This window comes from Palaemon carinicauda, chromosome 40 (assembly GCF_036898095.1).
Source record: "Palaemon carinicauda isolate YSFRI2023 chromosome 40, ASM3689809v2, whole genome shotgun sequence".
Classification (NCBI taxonomy): domain Eukaryota; kingdom Metazoa; phylum Arthropoda; class Malacostraca; order Decapoda; family Palaemonidae; genus Palaemon; species Palaemon carinicauda.
In genome coordinates this window covers 22,193,670-22,208,436 of record NC_090764.1, presented here as the reverse complement: position 1 = coordinate 22,208,436, position 14,767 = coordinate 22,193,670, and the positions used below count along the sequence as shown (strand labels likewise).

The window sequence follows — 14,767 nt, the reverse complement described above, 5'->3', positions numbered from 1 at the left end:
AAAGAGCTACATTTTGAAAGTGACATTTTATTTTCACCTCTTGAGTTTTGGGTCAGAATTGTATCACGAATATACACTGTTAAATTTGCCGTAGAAAACGGTAAAAATTCTGGAACAAATGTTGCCATGCATTTCCCGTTTTAAAAACGGATATACTGACGTAAAGGAGTGATATCAAGGTCACCAACCCGTAAAAGATAAAAACAGAGTAGGGTAAAATTACGGTTGCCCCTATTTTTACTGAAAAACGGCTAAGAACGGTATATTTTTACGATCATTTCGGTTAAAATTACGGGTTTAATTAACAGTGTATACTAATATAAACTGGAACAATTACATATTTACGCTATTTCTTATATTCTCGTTTATTGTAAGAAAAATAAAAATCCTTCATAAAAGCTACAATTCAACATTGCTTTTAAAATACCGAAGAAGAAACGCTGTTATCTCACAAAGGATTCCTGGGCCAAAGTTTATTTTTTTTTTTCAAGGAGACCCCTAAAAGGAACGGGCTCTTCTTCTAACACCGGAGGCTAACGAAGAAAGGGGGCAGCATTTCAACCGTGCATCCAGTGCAGGTGAAAAAGAAAATCAATGATTTTGAAAAAACTTTCGTACAATTTCTCCCTTTCCCACGACAAAAAAGGGGTCTCTCTCTCTCTCTCTCTCTCTCTCTCTCTCTCTCTCTCTCTCTCTCTCCTCTCTCTCTCTCTCCTCTCTCTCTCTCTCTCTCTCTCTCTTTTAAATAGCATTAACTCATATAGAATTTTTTTGGAAAACTATCACTTTTTCTTTAGGTATAGTACAAAAAAATGCAGCCTTTTCAAGTCCAACTGTAGGGCAAAGGCCTTAGACTTGTCAATTCATATCCGGGGTTTGCCCAGTTTTCATCACTACGCTGGCCAGTGCAGATTGGTGACGGTGGGAGATTTCCGTCTGCCCGCTCACAGCAAACCAACCCGGTATGGGTCGCCCTGACTATAGTCAATTTCTTTTAGTGAGGCAGATTTGCACAGACTCGCAGGGGTGCCCTTTTAGCTCGGAAAAGTTTCCTGATCGCTTGATTGGTTGGACAAGATAATTGTAACCAATCAGATAGCAGGAAACTTTTCCTAGCTGACAGGGCACCGCTGCGAGTCGGTGCAAATGCACCTCATTAAAAAAATTAGTTTAGCACAGCACAGCTTTGCTAACCATATCGATAGCAAACCCTTTCACCACGTTAAGGTATCTTCATTTTTCCTTAAATGAAAATAAATAGTGGGAAACATTATACTTATCAATGTGAATTCTCTGCTTACAGTAGTTGCCATCCACTCTACTAAAAACTAATATTTTTGAGAGGTTATTTTTGCAACGAAATAATGCTTTGTTTGTGTTTCTTTATAATGAAAAGTCTGAATTTTTATATAAAAAAACTATTTCTTTCTGAATGTTTCATCATTCAGAACCTCTCAGAAAGTCTTTTCTTCAGCATCCTTTAACAGTAACCTAGACACCCAGAATAGAGAAATACTTTCAACTAGAGAAATTACAATAGAATACTAGAGACTATCGTAATCACATTCCATGCTGCCTATAAACTAAGGAAGCCAGTTTGGCTCGCAAACAAACGGATTCCTAAGCAAGAGCTTTAAAAGCTTATAAAATCCCTATTCCTTCTTCCCTTGAATGAGAATAAGAAGGCACAATATATTAGTGATTCTTCTATAAAAACCAGGATGGAGCCAGAAAAGCAATACATTGGCAGAAGTAATGAAAATTTCTCTCTCTCTCTCTCTCTCTCTCGTCTACGGACACCATTCCTTAGAGGATTATTGTATAACTAGTGTACGTGACCCGTTAAAAATAAGTTCTAAATATTTAAGTAGATATGCCTCCGCACATAGAGATTCAACCATTCCTCCCTCTTTTCCTAAATTCAACCCGTTGGTTCGGCAACTTGTGGGAGATTGTGGCTTCCAAGTGAACCTACTTAGAGTACCCTCTCTCACCCGGGTATGACTACTCTCACTCCTGCTGCTGTACATATTCAGATTCTCGGTTTCAGTGTTGAAAATCTAATTCAATGCACACACATACAAAAAAAAAAAAAAAAAATTCATTTGCCTAATATATGAATATTAACGAAAAAAAAAAACTTTTCAAGATCATTAATGAGCAATAGTCAATTACAACGTAAACAAGACCAATTCAATTCTCATTCTTTCTCTCTGACGAATTAATTATCCATGACAATGCAACTGATTTCATCAAAACTACAGAGAGAGAGAGAGAGAGAGAGAGAGAGAGAGAGAGAGAGAGAGAGAGAGAGAGAGAGAGAGAGAGAGATAATACATAACCGCATTACAAGAATATCAATTTGCGCTTTATCATCTATTCAATCAATTAGAAAATCCTCGAATTTTAAATGTCATGAATTAGATGATCAAGAAATAAAACTATTTTTTTTAATATATCAGAAAATAATATCTTATCGTAGATAGGAAATGCTTTTATGTTTTACTTATTCGATCTGAAGTGAATATAAATTTGCTATGAAGAATAAATAAAAGACCAGTTAGTTTTAGAAACAATTTATCAAATAATATTAATAATAAAATTCCACTACACTGATTCCATCTTCCTACAAAGAAACATCATCAAAAGGGAAGCATAAAATCAGACTCATCTAAAAATCATCACTTTTAAAAAGAACGGTTGTGGTGGCAGCGTCCTTGCCTGGCGATTGCCAGACTGGGGTTCGAGTCCAGCTCAAGCTCACTTGTTTTTATGGTCGCTGCAACCTCACCCTCCTTGTGAGCTAAGGATGGGGGGTTTGTGGGTGCCTATAGATCAATCTGCTGAGTGGTCAGCAGCTATTGCCTGGCCATCCTTGGCCCTAGCTTGGGTGAAGAGGGGGCTTGGGCGTTGATCATATGAAAAATGGTCAGTCTCTAGGGCAGTGTCCTGTTTGATAGGGCAATGTCACAGTGCCTTGCCTCTGCCATTCATGAGTGGCCTTTAAACCTTTAAACTTAATACCGCAAGGGAAAATTGACAATATGTATCAACTGACTGACACTAAATAGTCCTTAAAAAAGAATAATCCCTATTCTTTTTTTATTAATACCAAGATTACTTTGAATTCAAAGTATATTGTTTTCCGAATTACCTAATGGAATTACTTTTATACCGTAGCTAGTGGGTTATAATGTAACATGAATCCCAGTAATCTATGATAACCTAAGGATTATAATTACAGGGATAATTACTAAACTAAACTTTTTTTTTTTCTATGAATCGAAATCAACTGACTGACACTAAAGTCAGTACAAAAGATTAATACCTATTTCTTTAATATCAAGATTACTTCGTATTCAAAGGATACTGCTTCCCGATTTACACAATGGAATTACTTTTAAATCGAAGCTAGTGGATTTGAAAAGGTAACACGAATCCCAGTTATCTTTAATAAGCCAAAGATTGTAAAATCAATTAAAAAATGGAAGACTGATGAAAAGTAAAAGGGGAAATGAAAATCCGTCGTCAAAGGAAACTGAATAATCGAACCCACGCCAAAACAAAAGCAATTATCCGTTATTTTCACCGATTAAGTTTAAGTCGCGCAATGAAGTGGAGGAAATTGCATCCTCATAACCTTCCTTCTTCCACTTAATGAACGTCTGTGATAATCAATTGCTCCATCGATGTTGCAGTTCATTTAGCAAGAAGGGAATCAGCAATAAAATAATTACGTCTCAGCGAATGACATCAAGTAGGGAGGGAGGAGGGAAGAGCACTTTCTCTTCCCTTCTCTTCCTACTGACAGTAATATTCAACAGCGAAAATCCTCAGGAGGAGATTAATGGTGAAAAATTCCATTAAGAGACGACTCATTTTGGTGACGAGAACGATGATCAAAGCGAGCGAAGAAGTAGCTCAGTTTTAAAGGTTCTTTAAAGATCACTCATGATTGGCAGTCCGGCAGAGGTAATAAGGGATAGAGACAATGTCCTAGAGATTGATCATACATACATATGATCAGCACCCAAACTCCTTCTTTATACAAGCTAGGACCAGGGAGAGCCAGGCAATTGCTGATGATGATTCAGTAAGAAGACCTATAGATGAGGTTGCAGACACTACGAAACACTACCGAGCCTAAACGGGACTTGAACGCCCGTCCATCCAGATCGCCAGGCAGGGACGTTTCCAATAGGCCACCTGAACCCTAATGAATAAAAGGTTGAAAAAGACTTGGAAAGATAAGGAAAAATAATTTGGGAAAAATAGAAATAAATAAATGAAATATATTGCACATATTATCGTTCTCTCAACATCTGCATATATCAATATCACAAGTCAGAATACCAATGGCAAGTGAAGATACTATTACATTCCACTGTCGACTGTATACAAAACGACACTTGGCGTCGACCGCATTCTGAGAGAGAGAGAGAGAGAGAGAGAGAGAGAGAGAGAGAGAGAGAGAGAGAGAGAGAGAGAGAATATTCTCAAAAGCCTCTCTTATTTATATGCAGGAAGTAACAGTTCTGCATCTGCATTTATGTATAAAAGTTCAAGACACATTTCCATAGAATTATTTTATAATTTCACCAGTGTAAACCAAGATGGGCCTTAATACTGAATAATATCAAGTCGTGACAGTAATCAGTAATTGCGTGCTTGTCATTTACGAAGTTCCTGTACATGCTGATAACGCACAGTAATCTTGTAGTTCCTAAAAATGTTATCTTCAGTCATGGCAGGTGTTCATAAGTGCACTCATAAATAAAGGTGTGCTTGTCCAATTAGTGCCATATCCTCCATATCATGGTATACCACTGTTTTGGATTAGAGTTCTCTTGCTTGAGTGTACATTCAGGCACACTATTCTATGTTTCCTTATTTCCTTTCGTAACTTGGTTATTTTGACTTTTGGAGCCCTTGGGCTTACAGCATCCTGCTTTTCCCACTATGGCTATAGCTTAGCTAATAATAATAATAATAACTGATAAATTTAAAGTTAAATAAATAAAAATAAAATTATGTGCAGTAGAACGCTTCTGAAACAAATCGAAACATACAACTGTAGAGTATAAACAACAACAACAACAACAACAACAACAACAACAACAACATACAATTTACAGTCATCGTTCCATTCTCGCCGCGAAAATCGGAAATACTGATTTAGAAAATCCCTAACAAAGACATCGCCCACTTTAAGGTCACTAACCGCGTTACTAGTGAAAACTGGAAAACAATATAACCCAAAGAAGGAAAGTTTAAGGAATATCAGAACTAGACAGACCTGTGCGAACACAAAAAAATTTATAGCGTCATTTATCAAATATTAGCTTCTTTATTTGAAGTGGTTCATAGAGAGCTTTAAGATTATTTTTCCCGGTACCTAGAGTCAGCCAGAAAAAAAAAAAAAAAAAAAAAAAAAAAAAAAAAAAAAAAAAAACACCCACAATCAACAAGAACAACATTTTACAACTAGGGACATGGATATTGGCCTTTTATAGTAATCATGAGGATAACAATATGACAGTACCTACCTTCTTAGAGTAAAATAAAAAATGTAAAACATCCTCAAAATTACAATAAGAACCTTTAGAGGCTTTCTAAATATAATGAAGAAAAATATTTGAATAACTGATCAACTTTAAATACATTTACACACGACAGTTAAAAACATGTTAATAAACACACACACACACACACACACACACACACAAAAAAAGTCTTTTACACACACACACACATATATATTTTTGATTAAATCAAGCTTTCCACAGAAGTGTTCCAAGAGTACACAAACGTGCCACTGTCTTGCCCCCCAAGTGTACTACACCTTTTCACGCTCTCACTTCACGCCTCAATCTTATTCTTTTTTTCATTATTATAATACAAGACCGTTTGGAGAGACACCATTTGTCCTTGTCAGTTTTGAACATCCTTTCTCAGTCATCATTTTTTTTTCCTCAAATGTAATTGGATTTTCATACGAATACCATTAATTCTTCTTGGTTTTCCATGAATGAATGAATGAATAAATGAATGAATGAGTAATGAATAATATGCATGACATGTCAGGAGACATTTCAGTCGAAATATAATGAACATTCTTCATGCGAAGAAATTACACATTTTCTTAACACCACTCAACTCTCTCTCTCTCTCTCTCTCTCTCTCTCTCTCTCTCTCTCTCTCTCTCTCTCTAACAAATATAGTTATTCCTATTCTCTCTATTTTCCTCTCTAACACAAAAATACAGTTATTCCTATTTCTCCCTCTCTCACAAATTGTTATTCCTCTCTCTCTCTCTCTCTCTCTCTCTCTCTCTCTCTCTCTCTCTCTCTCTCTCTCTCTCTCTCTCTCTCTCTCTCTCTAACAAATATAGTTATTCCTATTCTCTCTCTATTTTCCTCTCTAACACAAAAATAGTTATTCCTATTTCTCCCTCTCTCACAAATTGTTATTCCTCTCTCTCTCTCTCTCTCTCTCTCTCTCTCTCTCTCTCTCTCTCTCTCTCTCTCTCTCTCTCTCTCTCTCTCTCTCTTTTCCTTACCTTGGGATGGCTCTCAAAGTCCAGGGGAGCAGCCAGAGTAATGAGACCAGTATGCTGATCGATGGTGAACAGTCCATCTCTGTTGCCTCCTGTGATGCTGTATCTCACAGATGCTCCTGCAAAAAAGAAATAAAAAGGATTTGAGTTATATATATATATATATATATATATATATATATATATATATATATATATACATATTTCTATGTTGAACAGGCTGACATAAGTCTTTTTAAATTTATATATGACATATCTGTTTTTACGTTGTTAAGGTTTTTAGAATGATTTATTGTTAATTTGTTCTCATCATTTATTTATTTCCTTATTTCCTTTCCTCACTGGGCTATTTTACTTGTTGGAGCCCTTGGACTTATAGCATCTTGCTTTTCCTACTAGGGTTGTAGCTTGGCTAGTAGTAGTAATAATAATAATAATAACAATAATAATATACACACAACAACAAATGCAGAAGTTTCTAGTCCACTGCAAGACAAAGGCCTCAGATATTTCCTTATTCATGTCTGGGGTTTAGGCAGTTTTCATCACCATGCTGGCCATTGCAGATTGGTGATGGTGGGAGATTTTAGTCTGATTGCTCACAACCAAGCAGCCTAATAGGGATGGCCCTGACTAGTACAGCTTTGCTGATCAAGGCGATACACAAACCCTTTCACCACGTTAAGGTATATATATATATATATATATATATATATATATATATATATATATATATGTATGTATGTAAATATAATATATAAATATAAATATAAATATATATATATATATATATATATATGTATGTATGTAAATATAGTGTGTATATTATATATATATATATATATATATATATATATATATATATATATATATATATATATTGTATATATATATATATTGTATATATATATATATTGTGTATATATATATATATATATATACGAGATTATCTAGAAAATTAAAAATAAAAATAGATAAATATAAATATATATCCACATATATATACTCATATACATACATATATATATGTATATATATATATATATATATATATATATATATATATATATATATATATACACATATACATATATATATACACACAAATAAATAAATAAATATATATATATATATATATATATATATATATATATATATATATATAGCCTTCATGTATATAAGATTGATTATTTAGAAAATAGGAATAAAAAGTTATTTCCTAAAGCAATACCTGTTACAACCAGGATTACATTGCCTTATCTGACTCTCCTGTTTTCAAAGCTTTCGAAATCTTTGTAAATTCCTTTTCACATAGAGCTTTCGTTTTCACCACTACAGTTAAAGCCAATTATTTGTTACGCATATCACCAGTATTATATTCCTTTGCAACGTCTAAATATGATTGCATTTTTACTGGGAGTTTTTTAATACTGTTTTGATATTAGTGATCCAATTTTCATTAGTTAGTTTTATATGCACCTTGATATTATTATTATTATTATTATTATTATTATTATTATTATTATTATTTTTATTATTATTATTATTATTACTATTATTATTATTATTATTATTATCATTATTATTATTATCTTCAACCCTAGCTGAAAAAGCAAGATGCTATAAGCCCAAGGGCTCCAACAAGAAAAGTAGCCCAGTGAGGAAAGGAAATAAGGAAATAAATTACCTGCAAGTGACATAATGAACAATTGAAATAAAATTTTCCAGGAACAGTAACATTACAATAAATCTTTCATACACAAACTTGAAAACTTCAAAATAACAAGAGGAAGAAGTAGATATAGTGTGCCTGAGTGTACTTGATTAAAAGGGAGATTTTATTACATAATAGTAATCTATCGACATCAAGACGTTTCTTCACATCAAGAGGGACCTAAGAAACTACAAGACGACGGCCCAGCCTCTTTCCTTTCACTCTTCCGAATCTTTAAAGACGCCTCATGCTCCGAAAAATTCCACACGGGAATAATGGCAGCGATAAATTAACCACTAAGGTAGTGAGTTGGCAAGGGCACCAGCCAACCGTTGAGACACTACCACTAGAGAGTTAAGGGGTCCTTTGACTGGCCAGACAGTACTATATTGGATCCTTTCTCTGGTTACGGTTCACTTTCCCTTTGCCTACACATACAGCGAATAGTCTGGCATATTCTTCACTGATTCTCCTGTTCTCATACACCTGACAACACTGAGATTACCAAACAATTTCTCTTCCCCTTAATTGTTCAAGTTTTTATAATTCATATAAGAAATATTTGTTTAGATGTTATTGCTGTTCTTAAAATATTTAATTTTTCCTTGTTTCCTTTCCTCACTAGGCTATTTTCCCTGTTATGGACCTTGGGCTTATAGCATATTGCCTTTCTAACTAGGGTTTTAGCTTAGTAATAAAATAATCTACATTGTCTCTAATCATTCTGAAAACAGAACATACAAAGCGGGCATAGGCTGAAAACCCGAAATGAACTGCATATTTTTGTTTACTTTATTTGCAGTATTTACTCGCTTGTTTAAATAAGGGAAATGGCGAGCGATGTATATTTACTCCATGAAACTGTGGGCAATGTTTCTAAAACTACTAACACATGATTAATGTTTTGGATCATCATTTGGAATGTTTATCAGATGACATTCTATTTGGACCTGGCTTTTCTTTTCTCCATTTCTAGTGATAAACACAAACAATGAGTCCTCTACATTTCATACTGCAAAGACTACAGATTACATTACTTGGCTCTTGTGAAATGAAAAAAAAAATAAAAATATTGGAAAAGGGAAAAAATAATTACCTGAAATTTCAAAATACTATTACATATAAAGCCATTCATTTTTTCTCTGTCTACTTAACAAGAGTGAATTTTTCATATCGAATTTTCTAAAACAAGATCCTTTTATTTCTTCAAATCTGAGAATTTGTCACATCCTTAATCTCAGTTTGGTTTGAGAGTAACAAAATAAAGCAAGTATAATAATAATAATAATAATAATAATAATAATAATAATAATAATAATAATAATAATAATAATAATAACAGATAAATAGACAAATATATTTTCTGTTACGAATTAAAATACTGCATATATTGACGAATAAGAATTCGAAAGATGACAGATTTCGCGAGTTTTTATAAAAATCCCCCCCCCTCCCTCCCTCCCTCCCTCTCTCTCTCTCTCTCTCTCTCTCTCTCTCTCTCTCTCTCTCTCTCTCTCTTTTTTTAACATATATATTATCCTGTATCTCTATCAGGATTGAACTTCAGTAAGCTATCATATCATACTTTACTCAGTAAAGGGTTAAAAATGAAGGGAAAAAAAAACATCAATACGTTAACGTTTGTGCATTGAGTTTAAAATCTCTTATTTTTTTTAAGTTCTTAATTTTATTGTACTAAATGACTCATTTTACATAAATCTTGAGAGAGAGAGAGAGAGAGAGAGAGAGAGAGAGAGAGAGAGAGAGAGAGAGAGAGAGAGAGAGAGAGAGAAGAGCGTATTCTGCCAAAATTGGGGGGTCAACATTAGAATACACATTCATTATATTCTCATTTTTAAAGAATTTCAGAAGACACGAAAGAAATATGACATCATAAAATAACTGGTTAAGGATATCGGTTTAGTGATGAGGTGTGGGATACGAGTGCTAATTTATATATATATATATATATATATATATATATATATATATATATATATATATATATATATATATATATATATATATATATATATATATATATATATATATATATATATAACACAGCACCTTAATAAGCTCTCCAAAACTATCCTAAACACTGAAACGAAAATTATATAAAAGTAATCTCCCGTTCAAAATATAGTAAAATATCCCAGGTTAAAAAAGGAATTGTGTGTGATTTTCAAATATACATATCATCATGAAACCAATTACTTACTTCCATGAATATCGGTCTTTTACATCAGTTATACCATAAATTCCATTGATGATGGAACATAATTAAATGGTTCTCCAGTAAAACAATTAAGCATACTTCAATTAGAGCATAATTAGATAACACTAATGCCGAAAAATATTGTTACATCAAAGAGATCAAGAAAATGGCATTCACGTATTGTACATACTGAATTATCATTAAAGCTAATTACTGGAAATGCTTTTCGTGCATAACATTAATTTACGTATATATCTAGGTTTTTTTTTTCTTTCTTTTTACTATTCAAAACGTGAAGCCATTAACATAAAAGAACCTTTGAAAGACCAGTAATTGGCGAAACATGTAATTAATGAACGATTTGCATATATATATATAAAAAAAGAAGAGAGAAATAATAAAAAAGAGCAAATGCATACAAATGAATTAATATAGACACACATATACACATAATATACTAATTCAAGGAAACTAAGGCAATGTTACTGATAATAATTTTCAAGCATTGGATTAATTTACGTATATAACTACATATATATATATATATATATATATATATATATATATATATATATACATACATACACATATATATACATACATATATATATATATATATATAAAACTATATATACAACTATATATATATATACATATATATATATATATATATATATATATATATATATAACTATATATAACTATATATATATACAGTATAATACTATATATATATATATATGATATATTTTTGCACATTTAAACGTGTTTCTTTCATATTTCAAATAAGCCATATATATTAATACATTAAAGTCTGGATTCTCTTAACGACCTCGGGATCAGAGCCCCAGGCGGAACCGCCCAAAGACTATAATATCGGACCAGCGGGGATTTGAACCCTCGTCCAGGATATCTGTATGCCAGTGACCATACCACTCAGCCACGTGGCTGAGTGGTATGGTCACTGGCATACAGATATCCTGGACGAGGGTTCAAATCCCCGCTGGTCCGATATTATAGTCTTTGGGCGGTTCCGCCTGGGGCTCTGATCCCGAGGTCGTTAAGAGAATCCAGACTTTAATGTATTAATATATATGGCTTATTTGAAATATATATATATGTGTATATATATAACTATATATACATACTTATATATATATATATAACACTATATATATACAACTACATATATATATATATATATATATATATATATATATATATATATATATATATATTCTTTTTTTTATTATTGCTATTCAAAAAGTTGAACTATTTACATAGAAGACCCTTGAAAGGCAAGTAATTAGCAAAACCGGTTATTAATGAACGATTTCCATATATATAAAAAAGGGAAAGAGAAATTATAGAAAACTAAGAAATGCACACCAGTAAATTAGTAAATAGACATACATATACCCAAAGTATTATAATTAAGAGAAACTAGGGCAAAGTTGAATAGCATTGGAAAGAGGCATTAAGGGTTTTAAATGGATTTTCAGGTAAGGGAATAAAAATCCTTTGGAACAAGGCTCTGTCGCAATGCTTCGCCGTATCAGATTGAGATTGGTTACACTACTATAGTCAATTTTTTTAAGTGAGGCAGATTTGTACCGATTCGCAGGGTGCCCTTTTAGCTCGGAAAAGGTTCCTGATCGCTGATTGGTTGGACAAGATAATTCTAACCAATCAGATAGCAGGAATCTTTTCCGAGCTAAAAGGGCACCGCTGCGAGTCAGTGCAAATGGGCCTCATTAAGAAAAGTTGAGTAGAGTAGCAATTCGTGAGGATAAGGTACTAAAAGGATTGGTGGACATTTCTTGGTTATCAAAATTCAACTCGAGGAATATGGCTTTTCGCAATATATTTTTTCAACTGTAACACATCGTGATATCTACTGACAACAAACAGAAACAGTACACAAAATCCATTTTACAAATAAAGATTCTGTTAAGCTGTTTCCGTCCGGATGTGAAGAATTAAAAAAAAAAAAACTGTTTAGCATATTGCATTTATTTAACAATCTATGCCACATTATAGGAAGTTTAATAGTAAAGTAATGACTACCAGCTGCTGTTTTGGTAAAATTTAATGAAAATTATATTTATAGATGCGACTCTACTAGTGTATGCACGCGGTCACTTGCTTATACAAGAAGCATTGAAATTAGGAAGAAAAGAACAAATTGCTATACCAAGTTTACTTAAATATCCAGAAATTAAATGCAATATTACTCAAGAAAAATGGAGTAAGAACACTGTACATAGCCAGCTAATCACAAAGCCTTAGCCAGCTAATCACAAAGCCTTAGCCTTAGCGTTTTCCTACCAAACTATGGGTAAAACTCGCTGGTAAGAGACTGATGTCTCGCCAGGTAAATCCTCGGACAGCTAGATAGTGTCAGGTTCCAATTTCTTTTATGGTCTCTCGTGGCATGGTTGGTTTCGACCTGGCCTTTCATTAGAAGGGGCTAGTGTTCGATCCCAAGTATGAGGTAGAAATTTATTTCTAATTATACCATCTTCAGATCAATTCTTACAGATTCCTGGGGAATAGGTACAAAAATAATGTGAATTTTACTCCCTATGCACCCCTCCAATAACAACATTCTGCTATCCGTCTGTTAATTGGAACTTGTCAGACTACAACGACTGTCTTTGAAACTATAAGTGTGTAAATCTAAGTATATGTTTTTTATTTTTGAAAAAATTTCGCGTAAAATGCAAGTGACCAGAATTATGGTCCTTGAAGTATAATTTTCGATGAAGATTTCATCATACACAATTATTTATAAATAATATCAAAAATATTTTACTATCTAATTGATGCTTTAGTAACGTATTAATTTTTATTGCTGTAATTATTTGCTTAAGTAGAGTCAACTTTAAACGTCAAAACTACAATTACCTGAATTATTCTTCGAACCAAATATATCAATCTACTGTACATATACGTTTTGGATGCTGCAAGGCCCCTTCTTTTCCTCATCCAAGGCGTTAATCTTGAATCTGTTCAAATACTTCACATATATTCTAGCTATCTGTTGCTGTTATGCTACTGGTTCACAAATAATTTCTTAAACTTACGAATGTAATTTACTCTTGACCTTAAAAGAAAGTGAATAAAGGATGAAAAACTAGCTGAGCATCGACCGATTTAATTTCAGTTCTAGTAACATCATCCAATATTTAATACGCTGTATTCTATCTTACATGAGAGAGAGAGAGAGAGAGAGAGAGAGAGAGAGAGAGAGAGAGAGAGAGAGAGAGAGAGAGAGAGAGAGAGAGGTTATTACATTTTAATTCCCCTTACAAAATTAACATTTAAACTCTCTCTCTCTCTCTCTCTCTCTCTCTCTCTCTCTCTCTCTCTCTCTCTCTCTCTCTCTCTCTCTCTCTCTCTCCATAAACGAAAAATAATAATAAAAACTACACTTATATAAAAGTCATCATGACTCTCCTTAGAGCGGTTTGCACTTTCCCCCCTTCCATTTTTACTTTCCGAGCTTCTACCCGAAGCGCTATATTAAAATCATTTCATTTTAACAAAACGCTATTTGCAGAAGTCTATTTTTAACCCGTGGAAGGAGTTAGGTGTTGCACATTTATTAAAACATGCATATATTTATCAACTTTATTCAATCTTTTGAGAAAAATGAAAAATACATAGTTGAATAAAGTCTTATTCAAACAGCAGTAACAGAATTGATAGTGAAAATTTGAATTTTGAGAAAATTGAAAAATACATAGTTGAATAAAGTCTTATTCAAACAGCAGTAACAGAATTGATAGTGAAAATTTGAATTTTGAGAAAATTGAAAAATACAAAGTTGAATAAAGTCTTATTCAAACAGCAGTAACAGAATTGATAGTGAAAATTTGAATTTTGAGAAAATTGAAAAATACATAGTTGATTAAAGTCTTATTCAAACAGCAGTAACAGAATTGATAGTGAAAATTTGAATTTTGAGAAAATTGAAAAATACATAGTTGATTAAAGTCTTATTCAAACAGCAGCAGCAGAATTGATAGTGAAAATTTGAATTTTGAGAAAATTGAAAAATACATAATTGATTAAAGTCTTATTCAAACAGCAGCAGCAGAAATGATAGATGGTGAAAATTTAAATGGCAAGGGTAAGGGTTTAATAGATTCCGTTATAGTAAATGGTCATTGGAAGAGCAAGAAATGTGGAATGTCTGAGTTATATCTGAAATAATTTGGTTAAAGCAAAAGAAAAAAGTTATATGATTGTCAGTAAAAGAGACACTTAAAAATGA

At 32.7% G+C, this 14,767-nt stretch overlaps 1 protein-coding gene across 1 annotated transcript in view; it reads right to left on the bottom strand.

Moving 5' to 3' along the window:
- LOC137631862 (cadherin-related hmr-1-like) overlaps nt 1-14,767 on the bottom strand; it is a 222,341-nt gene that overhangs the window by 125,117 nt on the left and 82,457 nt on the right. The window contains exon 3 of the mRNA XM_068363870.1: nt 6,560-6,675. Within this exon, the coding sequence (XP_068219971.1) occupies nt 6,560-6,675 (116 nt within the window). The remainder of the gene's footprint in view (nt 1-6,559; nt 6,676-14,767) is intronic.